The sequence below is a fragment of the Melanotaenia boesemani genome, chromosome 14 (genome assembly GCF_017639745.1).
Source record: "Melanotaenia boesemani isolate fMelBoe1 chromosome 14, fMelBoe1.pri, whole genome shotgun sequence".
In the NCBI taxonomy this organism is placed as follows: domain Eukaryota; kingdom Metazoa; phylum Chordata; class Actinopteri; order Atheriniformes; family Melanotaeniidae; genus Melanotaenia; species Melanotaenia boesemani.
In genome coordinates this window covers 24,414,076-24,431,868 of record NC_055695.1, presented here as the reverse complement: position 1 = coordinate 24,431,868, position 17,793 = coordinate 24,414,076, and the positions used below count along the sequence as shown (strand labels likewise).

Here is a 17,793-nt window from a genome sequence, read left to right as displayed (position 1 = left end):
ATTTCAACTGTGTACTCTCCGTCCTGCCATTTGCTGCTGCACCGTCCAAATTCCCCACAGTGAATATTAAAGTTTAATTTGACCTCATCTCATGTGTTAAAGTAAACAGACTCATTAAGCAGGTTGTGATCATAGTTGAGCAGTGTTACACTGAAGGTGACAGACTGCAGGAGCACATCATGCTTGGCATGGGGAAATCAACTCTCCCTCCGGGGGGATCCTGTTGGCTGTGGCATGGTTCTGGCTTCAGGTTCAGAAGCTAATACTCAAAGGACCACATCTTTTCAACAGCTACAGTATGCTTTCTCTCTTTCTCTCTCCTGCACACACAAGCCAGGATTGGCTAATATTTGCATACCTATTTTCTTTACTAAGCTATTTTATTTAGATTTATTTATTTAGAGTCACAAATCAGTTGAGTTTTCTAATGTAGCCTCGGCTCGATAAGTGGTTTAGAAGTATAATAAGCATGATTAGAAGAGGTAATTGAAAAGACATGCTGTGTTTGGCATGAAGGAGCCATCTGTCTATAGTCTGTCCTGAACACTATGTGCTGCTCCCCTCTGGTAGAGCTAGCTAAAACTGGCAGCAACTGAGAGTCACATCCACAACACATTGTTCTGTCAATAATATGGAAAATCAATTGTGTTTGCCCATCCAGCAGCAGCACTTTTACTGTGCTTTATCAGTCCTTGGCTAAAATTTCCCTACCCATCAAACGTGTTTTTTTTTTAAACCCTTCCCATTTCAAAAGTAACCAGATTCTTACACATAAACCAATTTAGCTTAATAAAACCTTCAAGAAGTGCTGGTGCTGTTGGGTACAGCATAACAGAGCGAACCCTGCGGACTAAGGTGAACTTTCCAAAGATCAGCTTGTCACAGTGATTCAGGAAACATCCCTGAGGTGAGCCATGGGTGACAGCTGCTGCCGCTCCACTGGCACAGGTAAATGCCAGGAGCCCCACTTGGATACACTGGATTCTTACACACATGCAGATACACACGCATTAGCACGCTGCTGTGTCTTATACGAACCCAGAAGGAGCACAAGCAGGTTTAGGATTTGCCATGCTGTCACCATGGAGAATAGAGGCGAATAGCACAGAATAGAGGCATGTGTGCCCCTTGTTGTCTTTATAGACACATATACACACAGGCGTGCACAAACGTGCAGATACAAACAATCTCAGCTGCAAGAGAAGAAGCAGAGATGCAGATACAGTCCTTCAATGTAATTGTTCAGCAAAACAAAACAATAATCACATTCACCTGCTTAAACCTTGACTTTCTTTCCTGGAAAACAGGTCGAGATAAATAACAATTGCAACATAATGCAACATGATTACTTAACAAAAAAGAAGAAGAAGAAGAAGAAGAAGAAGAAGAAAAAAAAAAAAAACAACACAAAAATTCTTTAGTTTGTCTTAATTCCAGTTACAGTTTATTCATAACCTTCATCAGGATGCTCTGTTTATCTAAACCCATTATGAACCTGTTCCGATGTTTCTTAATTGCTCATTACTGGTTCCTGTTGTGGTTTTTACGTTGAAATATGATGTATTGAGAAAAAAAAGTACAAATGATGTAACACAAAGAAATCTAAACATACATATGTACATGCAGTGTTCCCATTTGCACTCACAAAGAGCTCTTGATCTCTTTCAAGAGCTGAAAATGTGAAGCAGAACAGGGTGACCTCAGTCAGTAAGTGCTGATTAGATGAACATGATTGATTTTGTGCATTGATTCTCATCTCATCTCTTACTGGCTTATAACAGCTATAGCATGTTAGATGGTTATAACAACACTTTAATTACACTTTACACTATAATTTTCATTCTTTTTCTTCTGCTGCAGGATTTTCTAGTATGTCTCTGAGGATGAATTGCAATGAATAAACCTGTCTTAAAACACACACACACACACACACACACACACACACACACACACACACACACACACACACACACACACACACACACACACACACACATACACACACAAACAAAACAAAACACCCAATTTCTATATGAAAGTAATTATTTTCTCAAGCTGGTTTTCTTTTTGAACGTAGTACTTATAAGAACCACTAGGTGTCTGTAGAGTAAAAGGGATGCATCTTCCAGACTCTCAACTGAAGACAACAGACACTTATTCTTGCTTTCATACTTTGAATATCAGGTAACATCTGCACGCTTGTGGCCACGTCATCTAGTTTTTGCTTTGACTATATGTATTGCACAAGAACACCAACACACACCTTCATGCTAAAAGGAGCACAAAAAGACTGTCATACAGCAGCTTCAGTCCCACTGTCAGAGTACAGCAAACTGGAAAAAAGAGCAAAGAAGTCCAAGAGAACATGATAAACTTTAAATTATAAATACATTGATAGTTAATCAGAGTCAGAAAGTCAAGATCTACTGAGTTGCAACTCTAACGCAGTAACAAACCAGTGTGTGTAAATGACTGTAAAGTACAATTACCAGTTTATGGATCACATGCTTTTAGTTTCATGGTCACATTACTCAGAAGCTGTTAAGGTTTCTTGCAGGAAAAGCTTGACATTCAAACCTGTCTGAGTATCTCTTAAAAAGCCCCCTGAGACTTTTTACTTCACAACTTATGAGTACCACTCAAGTCTGAATGCAAGTTAGTTTTGCAAATGACTTTTTAGCACATTATACTGGATGTCATTCAAAATTTTTGCATAACCATTTAACGTGTTGCATGATCTCGAGCAGCAAAACACAGGATGCAGATGAGCTTTAATCAAATCAAGAAATGAGGGAGAACAAAACACCAAAATGGCCCCTTAAAGAGTGTAACTAAACCAAGCTGAACTCAGAATAATTGCTTCAAACTAAATATCTCAGAAAGGCACATGAAGGAGTAAACTGTTGACTAAATACTGAAAATACAATCATATTTATATTGTAAATCTTTAGCAAACTGCCTACTGCAATCACTTCAAAATCACTTCATTTAATCACAATTTATTATTGTACTATAAAATTTTAGCTTTAAATTGACAATTTTGCCATTAAAGACTGTATATTTGCATTTAGCCAATAACAATACTAAGAATCTATCAAGTATCTACACTACTTACTAAAGGCTAGGAATATTAAACTTGTGTGTGAAATGTACTAATAATGTCAAAAGTTAATGCTGCACTAATATTGTATCATCAGTGTAGGACATTTAAGTAGAATCACACAAAGATAATGCCTTCATCTCCAACAATTTATTGACAGAAAAGATTACAACTGTTAGCCGAAGTAGCTTTTAGCAACTAAAAGCTAACAGCAGCCAACGGTTAGCAATGTAAAATGTCAATGTGTCAATTATGTCATGTGTTAGATGTTGTCTTGCTCTTATGTCAAAATAAGAATGATATGATATTTAAATACAAGTTGGCATTAAACCAAAATATTTAGTGGTCAATGTATGATTCAGAGGCTTTTTTAAAGTTAGTCACCTACTTAGAGAACAGGGTGTTGTGCAATAAACACTAAACGGTTGTACATGTGAATTTAAAAGTTAAGAGAAAGTCTTAATGAAGGTCACCTATAAAGGTTTTAAAGGTGACCTTCATACGACCTTTATGTAATTGTAATCTAAAGTTCATGGTATAAAGCATGCCAGGGAAAGCACACAATTGGCAGGTTCTTAGTGGTTTAGCTGTAAAACATCAGGGTTGACCTTAGTACCACCATTTTGCTCCAAATGAAAGTCAACAAAACTTAAACACAAGCAACAAAAACAAGCTTTTGCAAGAAAAAACCCCCCAAAACAACAACAACAACCTCATGTTGGCTGATTTTCACATTTTTGATCCCACGCTTTTTTTCCCAACATGCTGAACAGCTTTTATTTCTGTTTGTTTTTCATTGATGATAATTGTGACTGAAAGGCACATTTCTTATTCTTTGTTAGCAAAGGGGAGGCGGCAGCTATAGAGGCAGAACTGCTGAAAGACTACAGGTTTGGACAACAGCAGCTGATAGAGATTTGGGGACAGGCGTGTGCCCTCGCCATCACTAAGGTCTGTACTCTCTTCTTACCCGCTGTGTTGTTAGATTTACTTTATTTCCTCTTTTTTCTATTTTCTGTTACTTATTATATTTATTTGTTTATGATTCTTTATTGTCTGTTTGTCTATTTTTCCTTTTTTTTGTTTCCCTGCATCATTGTAAGTGGCAAAACATCATGAGGCAAACTCATAAATCCATCAGTTTATCCACCTTCACTCATCTCATCATCTAGATCTATGTCCTTGTCAGAGTGGTCCATCCGGTATTAATACTACAAATAACAGCTGAGATAAATAACATGGTTCCAGGATGTTGTTATTGCAGAACTGTTTATTTTCTGAGAAATGGACCCGACTTTTCTGTTATGTTTTCCAAGCTTATTTCTTTGGACCATTAAACCAGAGGCACCAAACACTCAACAGTAGTTACAGCAGTGATGTATGTGTTGTGTCTGAAATCTGCTGCTCTCTTACTAACTTATCTCTTCATATTTACATTTAGGTCTTGTTGAGCTTAAGAGAAGTCTGGCCATAATTCTCTCTGAGAAAATATTTTTGCTTTTTCTTTCTTAGTTTTAATTACAATACTTTTTTAAAAAGTTCAAGCTGACATCAGACTCTGACCTCAACAAAACCAGTCTCAAACTAATCCCTTCAAGAGCCTTTACTGTTTATATCTCAGCAAACCATTTCCAAAGGTCACCAGCTTCACCCCATTGCCTTCACATTCTGTCACTTTGAGCCTCTGTAATCACCACAAAACTCAGTAAGTCCCTGCTGTGTACTTCTGATTGTACAAGGGGGTAAAAAGGTCACAGCTGCAGCGACTTACACTTTTCTAATTGGTAAAAACGTCCAAACATAATATCTGATTCTTATGTAGAGGGAATGTTCAAACTTTTTGTGTCATTTACCTCCAAACGTTTGATAAGATAACATCAGGGAAGGACACCTGAGCTCACTATGTGGCAGAGTTTCTTTCTCAAACCGCACCAGACCTTAACCGCAACTCTTCTCTGGTGTGGCTGTAGTTTTGTTGTGCTGTAATCTGGTTTATGTCAGGCTGAGACATGAATCAGTGGAGGGCTGTTAAGGGCACGTGTGGTTGCCTTTGACCAGACCACTGGCTTGGTTTAATGCCATACTGGTTTCCTCAGTAGGCTGTTAAACAGGCTGTGATGAATAAGAGTCTGAGCTGCAAGACACATTAAACCCTTCTTCACTGTTAGGAAGAGGGATGAAGAGAAAAGGGAATATAGAAAGACAAGGAAAAACAGAAGTTAGCAGTTTAAAGGTAAAACAAATTAATAAAGGTGATAAAATCAGATTAATGATGTGCCTTCTTTCAGAAGAAATCAAAGAAAAGATAAAGAATGGCAGCATAAACAGCCCGTGTGGCAACATCAGTCACAAGCAAATACTTTATGTTCTCCCCTCAGAGTGTGTGATTAAACCCACCACATCCACTTCCTCTCTATTATCATCCACTGCTGCTGGCCTCATGCCTGGCCCTCCACCACCAGACTCAACGGCATAGTCTTACTAGACAAACATGGCCTGAATGCTGGAGATCGAGGCTGCCCACAGCCGCCAGCAGCGCGCTACCGCTCACATGACATCACTGCTATTTAAGGAAAATTACAGTAGAAGGAGATGCAGACAGTGTGATTTCACTGATTTCATTGCTGGCCTGCTGCTGTTGGCTACCAGATGAACAAGCATGTGCGCAGTCACACACACACCTACACCTCTGGCTGCCAGATAGATTATAGGTTTTCTGTAAGTAATCTCTTTAGTGTTCCAGCAGCAGTGGCCACAACCACCAGCTCCAGACCGTGTGTTTCTGTATCAGTCTGAGGCTTTTCAACACCTGAATGGAGACAGGAGACATTTTTGTTACCACATAGCAATAAATTAGTCTGCAGTTTACAACAGCCCCCTGGACTTCAGTTTGGTCTTCTAGTACAAATATTAAACATTGTATTTTTCTGTGAGTATATTTGTAGTTTTAGGCCCCTGTCTGTGTTTTGTCAGGATCAGTCTCTGTTTCAGGTTGATTGGGGAGGAAGGCCCATGTACCTTTAAAGTTTATTTCAAAGAAGCATTCCCTTGAGACGTTATTATAATCAAGACAGATATATTTTCTTCTGGGTATGTGTGTTGGGTGCAGGGGCTCTGTTTTTGACCCTGCACTCTAAGGACCTTTCGTCTGGCTGGGCCCCTTTCTGAGGTTGGATCATGTGTTTACTTCCTAAAACTGCAAGCAAGAAAAGTTTCTGAAAATTTGCAAAAGATTCTAAAGTTACACAGCACTCTTTTATAAGCGTTATCACGAAAGGAACCATTAAATGGGAAGAATTATTAGCTGTCATTGAAAAGCCTCAAGGACCTTAAAAAATGAAATCACAAAATGTTGAAAGGTAGAAGATATCAGCTGTTTGCACAATATAAACAAATGAAGCAAAATGATATAGAAGAATCTGAGTTTTTTTTCTTTCTTCCTTTCTTGAAAAAATCATGCTGCAGAGGCAGAGCTGTTTGAACTGTTGGACTTGATTTTGGGATAAAAATGTAGCAAGATATTTCACTTGAAATGAGAATTTTGTTTTTTATTGTTGGTGGACATAAATCTTTGCACAACACACGAAAAACACAGAGAAACTGGGTCGTAGTTGCAAGTTGCATTTCACATAATGATGAAAAAAAGCTGTAATATTCAATATTATGTTACCCTTGCAGTTTTTCATTTAAAATGAACAAAAAAGGCACAATGAACAAAGATAGAGCCCATCAAGACGCCTCAAGAAATGCTTCTCATCTCTTTTTAAACTAATTGCTCTAATTTATTTAATGATTTAAAAGCTCAATTCAGAATTAATGACTATTTTGAGTAGCTTTATGTTTGAAAATGAGGCTTCCCTTCAAAGTGAAATTACACAGATGCTTAAAAATGAAGAACTTAACTGTTACTTTACTAAAAATGACATTCAACTTTTATACGCGAATCAGTATATCAAACAAAAAAAAATCAAAGAGTGGGCAGGTTGTTTCTGTTCCATGTTATTGATCATTTTTAATATTTAGTTATTTTAATAAAGTTTCTGCATGTCATTTTTCCCCGTGCGATGAAAGACATTCTGCTTGACAAACCTTAATATCATATAACAACATTTACCAAAAAAAAAAAAAAAAAAGGTTTTGTGCTAGTTATAGGCAATGTCATGAAATCATCTTACACTTTTTCATTTTTAACAAGCTTCTATGAAAAGTAGCTTTTGCTCGATAAATGCTGCACTACTTTTACGTGCCAGTTGTTGACCTCGTCTTTCTGACACTGACCCAGCAATAAACAGCGGGTTCATCAGTGGAGGTTTGCTGAAAATAGCAGCCTGTTGTGACTGCAAAAACGTTGAGACTGCAAACTTATGTGCCTGAAAACAATGATGCAGAATGAAATAATACATGCTTATTATATTTAAGTGAAACTGCAGAGCTGGGTCATAATTCTGCATGGGTTTGTCTTTCCAAGTTAGCTATTTCACATGATGCTTTAAAATATATACTGATGCACAGGCTGCTGCTATAAAAGTGTGACACTCAGGAAGGACTTCAGTCTCATTACCTCTGAAAACGAGACATTTGGTGAATGCATCCTCCTCCAAAAGCCTTTTGCAGTTTTTAAGAGAACAATCCAGAGCAGCAATATTTTATTTATTTTTCTTTGGCCCACTCTCCACCAAATGAAATAAAACTCAAGTGGGTAACTCATGCTTATTTCGCTTCCTAACAGTCTCTCAATACTTCACATTCTCCTATCTCTTTTCTCGTAATGAAAAACCTGCCTTGTTTTAATGTCTTCTAATCTTTTCCTCTAAATGACTACGTTCCATCCGCCTTTATGTTGCCCTGTGGCTCACGGCAGCCTCAACAGTCTCTCTTCCAGCTCATTGCGTTAGTATGATGATTTCTCAGCTGAGCCGTTACGATAGTGATAAGAGCAGCTGTCTCTTATCCTGGATTCATCGCTCTAGTTAATGTGAGTCTTGTTATCTATCCAATTATTCAGTGTGGGGGACGGCCTGTTTCTCTAATGAACTTTGTACTGTAGTAAAAACAAACTGAAAGTGGGAAAGTGGGCTTTATTCACAGTGGAGGAATATCAGCCTTTTTTTTGTATTATTTGTCATACTTGTAAACCAAAACTATTGTAGAGTATTCTATGGATAAGATAAAAAAATATTTAAATCTCTAATGAGTTTGAAACATAATGCAATGTGGAAAATTTGGAGTGATTTGAAAACTCTCTGCATGTACTGTATTTAGACATTACTTATTTAGAAATTTTCTTCTATTGTTAGACTTTCTTCTCTTATATGAGCTTCTTTTCTAGATAGGCTGTAATTTGTGGGTAGTGAATAATGCATCAGCTGTAGACACTTAATGGAAGTGATAAAACTGGGCTAATTGGTCCTACTTTTTGTGCTCTGACACACTTTTATTGGGCTCTAATTGGACAGAATTTCTGCATAAACTCAATTTGATGTTCTTCTACCAGTTCATAAAATTATACTGTGACCTATTCAACAACAACAAAAAAACATTCTTATAATGTAATAATGAAAACAGGAGCATCAGCTATCCATACTGTGGAAGTGAATTTAGTGCTATGAAGGAACTGTGGAAAATAAACGGGGCTACATGAGCTAACAATCACACACACAGCACCTCTGTTTGGGTGAGGGAGACGGAGGATTATTCACACAGGATGACAGCTCCATGGGCAAATACCTGTCTGCTTTAAGAAGGTGCAGGGTGATTTACAAGGGAGCACAGGGCCAGTAAACAAGACAGATTCCGGCAGCTTGCTGCTGTCCAGACTTCGATGGAAAGTGTGATATATATAAGGAGGCATCTCATGAAGAGGACACGGGCATTTTTTCCACTGCTGTCAGGGTTATTTTAATGAGAATGAGCCTTCTCTCTTAGACTAAATAGACAGCGAAGCTGGTGCCATTTCCTGTTTTGGCATTCCTGGCATGCTGCAGTCAGGTATTTAGAGTATGATGGAGAGGCTGAGGCACATATCAGATGACCTGCTCTGTATAAGAAAGCTAAGGTGGAAGGATAATATTGCTGGCAAATGATCTTCCTCTTGCTCCACTATTGTTTTCTATCAGCAGCTGCTTCCATTTTATTTTCTGGGCTGTAATCTCCTCTATCCCTTTGTCCTATGTCTAAGTTACCAGTTGATTTTGTGTCCCACTTTTTCCTTTGTCTCCCCACCAGGCCTACCCTCTCAGCTCACTAGCAAAGAAGCAGCCAACAGTGCTAGTGATCTGTGGTCCAGATCAAAATGGCTCCATTGGCTTGGTGTGTGCCCGACACCTGCGCATATTTGTAAGTAAACACACCTTACAAAAGTCCAACCGAATCGCAACTATACAATTATTATTTGTCAATTAGAAAACAGAGTCTGGTGCTTACTGAGTCATTAAATCAATACAAGAGAGAAGAAAATTGAACTTGTCTCATGGCTAACAGGGGATCCTGTATACAGACCCTCGGTGCTTTACAGAATTTCATTGCAGCTCCTGTAAATGGCTTGGAGCTGTTATCCCATTACCTTCTCTGCAAGGGCACTCAGACAGTCATGATATCATGCTATTGTTACTCTCGTTAAAGATGTCTTAAAGCCGCCTTACCTCTACAGCCGTAATGTGATGTCATGACCAAGATGTCTGCAGCTCAGGCTGCATATTGGCTGACATGTCAAGACAATTTGTTTTTAAGAGGAGTGATCAATCCTCTTCGAACACTACAAACTCACAATTGTCTTTTTTGTGACTACACAGTGCTATTGTTTTGCTTTAGTCTATGACTTTACCATATGTGTCTGACATGTTAGATTTACGGCGCATTGCTAGTTCAGATTAAAACCATGTTAGACGGACTTTATTTAAGCAGCCTGATGCCTCTCTGAGGAGAGTCCCTCTCTTTCCTCTTCTCCCATTCGATTCCCTTGCAAGGCCAAGAACAGGGTCACAGGTCAGCTTTGAGGGAGATATTTTTACCTTGGAATCCCAGAAATGAATAAGAAGCTTCTCTGTAACTTTACGTGGAAAAACAGTTGGGAACTGAGTATTTCTTCTAAAGTATTGTATGTTTGGTCTGCATTTTTATACTCTTTTCTTTTCTAATAGCTTTGCCTTCTGCTTCTGTAACTTGGATTTTTCATCCTTTGTGACACATTAGCTTTGTTTTAAAAAGAATTTTTTTATTGTTCTGAATTTTAAGAGACTGCTCTCTACACCGAGCCGACTGGGACCATACTTGTCTGAGTTTGCTCTAACTTGAGAAACTGGAGAACTTACTTTGGACTGTAAATCCTTTTCCTCATGTAAGGGCATAAGTTTTTCATGGCGTGATGTGATCCATGTCAACAGGATGACATGCAGGCACATGAACGAAAAGCACGCTTTAACATGTGCACATATACACACCCATGTGCAGTCCAATGCAGATCTGTATATGTGATTAGACGGTACAAAGAAATGATCCATGATCCATGGTCCAGCTTGCTTCTCACATCTCAGAAAGATGTCCATGTTCACAAAGTGTCTCATAAACATCTTTGATCTTTTTCTCTTCCAGAAATGGGAGAAAACACGATGGGGAATATAAGACAATGGAAATATTTATTCATCAAAGCTATCTAACCAAATGGTTATTAGTTCTGATGTTCATATAAAAATAAATGGACATCTCATCTCTTTATTTTTGGAAAAAAAAAGAAAAAAAAAGCAAATCACAAATTGTTACCGTTCACTGAGAAAATTGTTTAAGTCTACAAGATTTTGGTGTTTTAACTGTATGCTCCAGACCTAATCCCTTTATTCTTAATGGGCTGTGTTAACAAAACAGAATAGTAAAAGACACCACCATCCCTCAGGGAGTGGAGGTGTGACCCATTTACATGTGAGCATTTACTGGAAAAAGACCCTTTCTGCACCATTTACTTGTTCCAGTTTCATGGCTCAGTGACCTCAGAGCTCGTCTTCAGTTTCACATATTCTAATGGTTTAACTGCTGATAGCTGCTAGCTAACCCTGAGAGGGACACACACAGTGGATTGGCTTCTACTGGGCTTTATGGTCTGTGGAGATGACGATGGAGATGACATTGGTGGCAATATGATTTATTTGGGATACTCAAGCGTGCAACAGACCTGACAGATCGCTTCCTTTGTAGGACAGCCTTAGCTGAGCTACAGAATTATTATTTTTTTTTTGTCTATTTTTACTTTTTTCTGCTTCTTGTGTCTCTTATTTGGCCTGAATTAGAAGTCAAAAGGGATGAATTAGCACAGTGCTGGAAGAACTGCTGAAGTTAAAGTAAACACATATCAGTTGTCCTCAGATCCTTTAGTTGAACCTTTTAAAATCTAATGTTTGATTGTTGTGTCTGTACACCCCTGGGCCAAGAGTGCTCAGCAAGTCTGCAGTATTGGGATGAAGTGATATCTGAAGGTCTGGGCAAAGAACAGAAAACTTTGTTCTCCTTCGAGGCTTCATAATGCTGGAGATACTTGAAGAAGATGCTGTTTGAATGAAGTGGCTTATTTAAAGTAATAACTGTTTGTCATCCATCACTGTATACATACACATTTAGAATTAGGTTTTTAACAGAGATGAACAATATAAAAAGATAAACATAAGCCTGCATGATTTAACATATAAACACCCACTCAAACTGCTGACCCACACTGTGGGTCACAGGTTTTAAGATTTATCTTTGTGACTGTGTAAAGGTCATGGATCACAGGTGCTTCCTGCTGAGCTTCACAGACCTCTCAGACTGCAGGGGTCTGGATTTCTGCTCTTCTCAGCTTCCAGTGCATAAGGGAAGTATTAATGCAGGAAGCAGACTGCAAACTGCAACTTCTGATTACCAGTCAACAGTTTTTTCATTTGTGTGAACTGCAGGTCAAATGTGCCTTGAAGCATGATCCACACTAAACCTTACCAGTGTTTTCTGAAACCACAGGTGAAGGATTTTATTCCGAGGTTCCCTTTTCTCAATATTTGTGTTTTTCTCTACTCCTTTGTCTTCTCCACATGGCCTCATCGGATGTAGGACTATGAGCCCACCATCTACCACCCAAAGCGTTCGCCTCACAGTCTGCACCAGGATTTCACGGTTCAGTGTGAGAAGATGGACATCCCTTTCCTCTCCTATCTCCCAACAGAGGTCAGTGGCATTTTTACTGAGTGACACATTTTACAAGAGTTTACATCATGTTTTTGCAGGTTATAAAATTTGACTAGACACACTTTTGTGTGACCAGACCATTGGTCTTAAGTTCTGTCTGAACCTTTACTGAGTTCTGTGTCCAACCACGAGCCATTTCTCCCATCCAGAGCTGTCTATTGTTTGTTTGTTATCATGTGTTTACTCACAATGCCATTCCTGAATCCACTTTGCTTTGTAACCTACTTCCTGTATTTGGTCCACTTGAAGTGGGCTGAGATGCACATTTTTAGGTGGACCGAGTCCACTTCTTTGATCCAAATGTTCACTTGCACATTCACAATACCCCAAACAAAGCAGACTCTCCAAGCAGAGCTGAATAAAAAGCTGGTGTGAATGTGCCCTTAGAGAAACACAATCTATCAGTTCAGCTGTGGCAAATACATTACATCTTGTTTGTTTTATCTGTAAAAGTTTAAAGTTAAAATCTGCTTGTCTGATGAGGATTATGTGTTCAAGTTTTTCATGGTTGAGACATTAACTGCTGGTTGCCCAACAACTGCTTCTGGAAATCTAACATTTTAATTAGTGAACTTAAAGGTAGTTTCGATTATGTTGCCTTTGGACAGAGTTAAACTAACTTTTCCTCTTTTCCTTGGACTTCTTCCAATGTTAAGCTAATTAACGGTTAGCTGCAGGCTTTACACTGCAGCGATGAGTAATTCTTGCATCTTTTGTTAGTGTATCTTTTGAAATTAAAGACTGTTGGCTGATGAAACATGCCAGAGGTTTTTAGCTGGAGTTGAAAAATAAAAAAGACAAGACGTCAGTCTTAAGGGCCATTTATTTTAGTTTATTTAGTTACCATGTGGGCAGAGTTCAGAGATCACTCACGTGATCTGACGTCAGTTTCAGACACCATTTGGCAGCGGTAATGTGCCACTATGAAGTTGTTTCCAACTGCTCAACACACCCTAAACACTTACATAGCCTTTCTTTAAACGCTTGAACAATTTCTACATTTGTTGTCCTCCTCTTTGTTCTTCTTCTGCTTGTTTTTATTTACTTTGTGTTACTGGTCGCATCTGCTCAGCACTGCCCCCGCGATTTTTGGTGGTATTGCTCTCTTTTCTGCATCAAAATGGACCAAATTACATGCAGAACTGATGCAGTGGACAGACGAAACTGTCCATCAGTCTGCATATCTGTCTTCTGAGCATAAGTGGGCCTTTATGCTTAACTGCTTATAAAGATCTACTGTTGAGCAGCACAACATAAGTAAAACTTGACTTGTGACTCTAGAAGGGTACTCACCTTCAGTCTGGAAATCACTGATTCACGTACTTGTTGCAGTAAAACAGTCAGCTTACATGCAATGAAACCACAGATTCACACAGTCTCTGCGCCAGTGCCTTAAAGACCAGAAAGCATGCCTGCCGCTGCTGGTTGGGGGGGTGGTGGTGGTAAAAGTTGTGGCTGAGAAACTGATTGGGGCACCTGTGAATTGTGGAATTATCATTTCCATTTTATTCATGCTGAAATGTGCTTTGTTCAGGTGCAGCTTATAAATGACGCCTACAACCTAGTGATTGATGCCATGCTGGGCTCGGAGTCAGACTGTTCCAACATTAAGGAGCCATATTCTGGTATCCTGGTCACGCTGAAGCAAATCAAGATTCCCATTGCTAGTGTGGATGTGCCTTCAGGTAAGTTTTAAAAACAGTGTTTATATGAGAATTCGGGCCAGCTAACGTAGGGAAATAAATTAGCGACAAGGCATCTCCCCAAGAACCTTGGCTCCCGAGAGGAGTTTTCCAAGTGTGAATGCACACATGGAGAATAAATCTTAAACTTCTGTCAGCTCAGAGAGAGTTCACCGGACTTCAAAAACACTATGTGTTTAAACCAGCCTAAAAGTTATTCAAAAGCTCATTTTCTCTTCTGTAGGTTGGGATGCTGAAGAGCCAAGTCAGGATGGGATAAATCCAGAAGTTCTCATCTCTCTAACAGCACCAAAAAAGTGCGCTATGAATTTCTCTGGGAAGCATTTCCTGGCCGGGCGCTTCCTGCCCTACGACATTCAGAAAAAATATGAGTTAAATCTTCCAGACTACCCTGGAACGGACTATCTTATAGAATTGTAACACATAGAAATGTAAGAGCCAGTGCGGTCTCTCTTAACTTCTTTGCATTTTATAGATTGTTACTGTGATTTAATGTTAACATCTCAGCTGTTTAGATCTGGAAACACATTAGCCAAATGTGCTGTTGAGCTACTGTAGAAAGATGATATTTAGAAGCCGTGGTTTGAGTTGTGTCTGTTTAGGGAATGGCATGAGGAGTTTAGTGTCAGTCAATTAGTAAAAGTTCTAGCATTACACTGTTTCTGATTTCCAGTCAGCAAAGAAAGACTTATTTATAGGATGCTAATTACAGGAAAAATTTCCCCTTTGAATAAATAATTTTGTCGTTCTTAAGTTTACTTTGCGTTCATCTTACTACTTGAGTGTGCTGCTGCAATGATCTGGAGTAGGTTGTAAATGTTCTATGCTTATTTCTTTATTTGTTTGGTTTGTTTAGTTAGCCTTCACCTCAGTATTATTTTGTCTTGGTTACCTCATTTGCTTTTATATAAGGCCTGCACAGTTCTTGTTGTCCAATAAAGAAAAGGTTACATTTCAAAAAGTGTACAATGTCTTGAGTTTCTTCTCTTAAAATGTCACTAACAAAATGGATTAAAGATGTGGGTGATTTAAAGGCAGAAACATGAATATCTGCCTCATTATATCTGATGTTAACAGATCCATCATTGCTGCTTTTTCTGTCAGCTTTCTTTAGATATTTTTCTCAGCAGTTGTGATAGACACTAAAAGAGAGCTTAAATAAGAGCAAATATTGGACCTGAGTACATCTGATGTCCAGACACATGAGTCTTAATTGCTTTTGATGGACATGAAAAGCCCAGATTTATCTTTTTTGCATTGTCTCCAAATTAATTTAAGTTCATTTTAAGATAACACAAACAACAAGCTCATACTATCCTTACATGCCAAGGTTAATTCTTTTTTGTTTAATACCTTATACATAATATGGTTTAATATCCAAATTTGGAGAGATAAATAGGGTCCTGACAGATCATAAAAAACTCTTTGTCACGACACGTTTTACACACAGCCTTCTCAGTTTAATCCATCACCAAGCACCAAGCCAAACAAGCACATTATAGTGCTGGACTCCTTAGATGAGTGCACATTGCTACATGTGGTTTACCAGCTCTCAACTGGATCTGATTTAGTAATGAAAGCCATAAACAGGTGTAATCAGACTATAATCAGCTGAAGAGGAAGGCCTCTCATTAGTGAGCAAAGTGCTGTGGTTTTCATTGAGAATGACCAAGAATGAGGCTGTTGTGCTGTTTGTGGATGAGGTAATGTTTATACAAAGGCACGGTAGCTTCTTCAGCATACTAATGCACTAATGCCCTGTGCATGTGCACATGTGTGAGTGGGTGTAGTAAGTCAGTGAAAAGGAATGCTGTGTTTTTTTGCTCAGTGGTATTAACTCTGTTAGAAGGAAAGAGTAGAAAAATGTCCAAGCTCTCATTGGTCCTGTCTATCATGCCTTTTCATACCCGTCAGGAAACGATGAGGTGTGTCAGTTCTGTCGCTGGCGTTTCTTTTTATTTATTTATTTATTTTTATTTTTTTAAGGGACTGAATGAATAATTAGTTCTGGAGTTTGTAACAGAGAGCAACAATGAGTAAGAACTTAATCATGCAGTTCTAATACCACAATGTAAACTTAAAGTGATAAAAATCTGTTATAAAATAATGTAAGAAAAGATTTCAAGTGCCTTTTTTCCTTGGATAAATACAAGTTTTAAGGTTAAACAAAGTGAGTTTAAGGGGTGAGTGAAGATTTTTAGTATTTGCAATACAATACTGAAACTGAAAAATTATTACAGATTATTGTTGTTGAGGCTGCTCGTGAACCTGCGTTGTGACTATAGTGGGGATTGTAAATTTAAAATAAAATTGGAACAGCTCTGTTATTATTAAAGTAGCACTATACTGAACCTTTCAGACGCCCTCTAAAGAAGGCTAATTTGCCATCACCATGTACCCTGTCTCTTTTCTGAGCTCTATCTAGCAAGTAGAGGTCAGTCTGATGTTTACTCTTGCTCTGTCACTCTTTCTTTTTCTCTCAAAATGTTCTGATGCTTTAATGTACGCCTTTGGTATTCCAAACACACACAAAAACAATGCCTCTCCCTTTATCAACTATCATAGCCTCGTGCAACGCAGAATTTAAATCATGTTTCTCTGGTCATAGCTAATGCAGCAATCAGCCGCGAACTGCTCAATAAATTAGTCTGATTCATTTGAAAACTCAAACCACATATTTTACACTGTGAAAAGAAAACTCCCATAAACACATGTGTTGCAGGGTCTGGAACAAAAACCACTGTGTCCATGCCTTTCAGCAGTAAACTTAGCACATAGTGAGAATAATGCCTGAAACAAACTGTTTGTATATTTGCCCCTTGGATTGTTATTATATTTTAGGTGGGTAGCACATGTTAAAGTGACATCTACATACCAGCATCCACTGTTTATTATCCAGAAAATTGCAATGGCATGAGGTTGTCATGGTTATTTACTTCACTTGTTTATTTTTGTTAGTGCCATATGAAACATTTGAGGAAGAATGTGATGATGCAGGGGAACAAGTGGTTTCCAGATTGGAAACCAAGGCAAGGCAGTTTATTTGTAAAGCCCCTTTCATGTACAGGACAGTTCAAAGTGCTTTACATAAAACAAAAGCATTACAGATATTAAGAAATAGTAAAAGACAGCAACACAATAAAATCATAAATTACATTAAAATTATTAAAAGCAAGATGAGTGAAAAAGTTACCGTTCAGATTTCATGAATAGGCGCATGAGAAAAAAAATGTTTTTAACCTGGATTTAAAAATGTCAACATTTGGTGAAAGTTTAATCTCCACTGGCAGTTTGTTCCACTTGTTTGCAGCAAACAGCTAAATGCGGCTTCTCCATGTTTAGTCTGGACTAGTTGACCAGAGTCTTTGGATCTAAGAGCTCTGCTAGGTTTATATTCTCTGAACATATCACAGATGTATCCTGGGCCTAAACCGTTCTGGGATTTGTAAACAATCGGAAGGGTTTTAAAATCTATTCTGTCACTGACTGGAAGCCAGTGTAAAGATTTCAAAACTGGTGTGATGTGTTCAGATCTCTTATTAAAAGACCATTACAGTAATCCAGCCTACTGAAGATGAATGCATGGATGAGTTTCTCTTGGTCTTTCTGGGAGACTAAACTCCTGTTGATGTTTGTGAGCTGGTAAAAAGCTTCTTAGTGACAGCTGTGATGTGGCTGTTGAAAGTCAGATCTGAGTCTATCAACACTCCAAGGTTACCAACTTGTCTACAGAACAGTTTAAACCACTTGATTAATCTCTAACACTGCTCCCTCTAACACTAT

At 38.4% G+C, this 17,793-nt stretch overlaps 1 protein-coding gene across 1 annotated transcript in view; it reads left to right on the top strand.

The window, feature by feature from the left end:
* The window catches only part of yjefn3 (YjeF N-terminal domain containing 3), a 39,738-nt gene extending 24,767 nt beyond the window's left edge, over nucleotides 1–14,971 (top strand). The window contains exons 2-6 of the mRNA XM_042007414.1: nucleotides 3,943–4,051; nucleotides 9,326–9,436; nucleotides 12,173–12,286; nucleotides 13,842–13,992; nucleotides 14,234–14,971. Coding sequence (XP_041863348.1) covers nucleotides 3,943–4,051; nucleotides 9,326–9,436; nucleotides 12,173–12,286; nucleotides 13,842–13,992; nucleotides 14,234–14,430 — 682 coding nt within the window. The 3' untranslated portion in view covers nucleotides 14,431–14,971. The remainder of the gene's footprint in view (nucleotides 1–3,942; nucleotides 4,052–9,325; nucleotides 9,437–12,172; nucleotides 12,287–13,841; nucleotides 13,993–14,233) is intronic.
* Nucleotides 14,972–17,793: the final 2,822 nt, after the last annotated feature.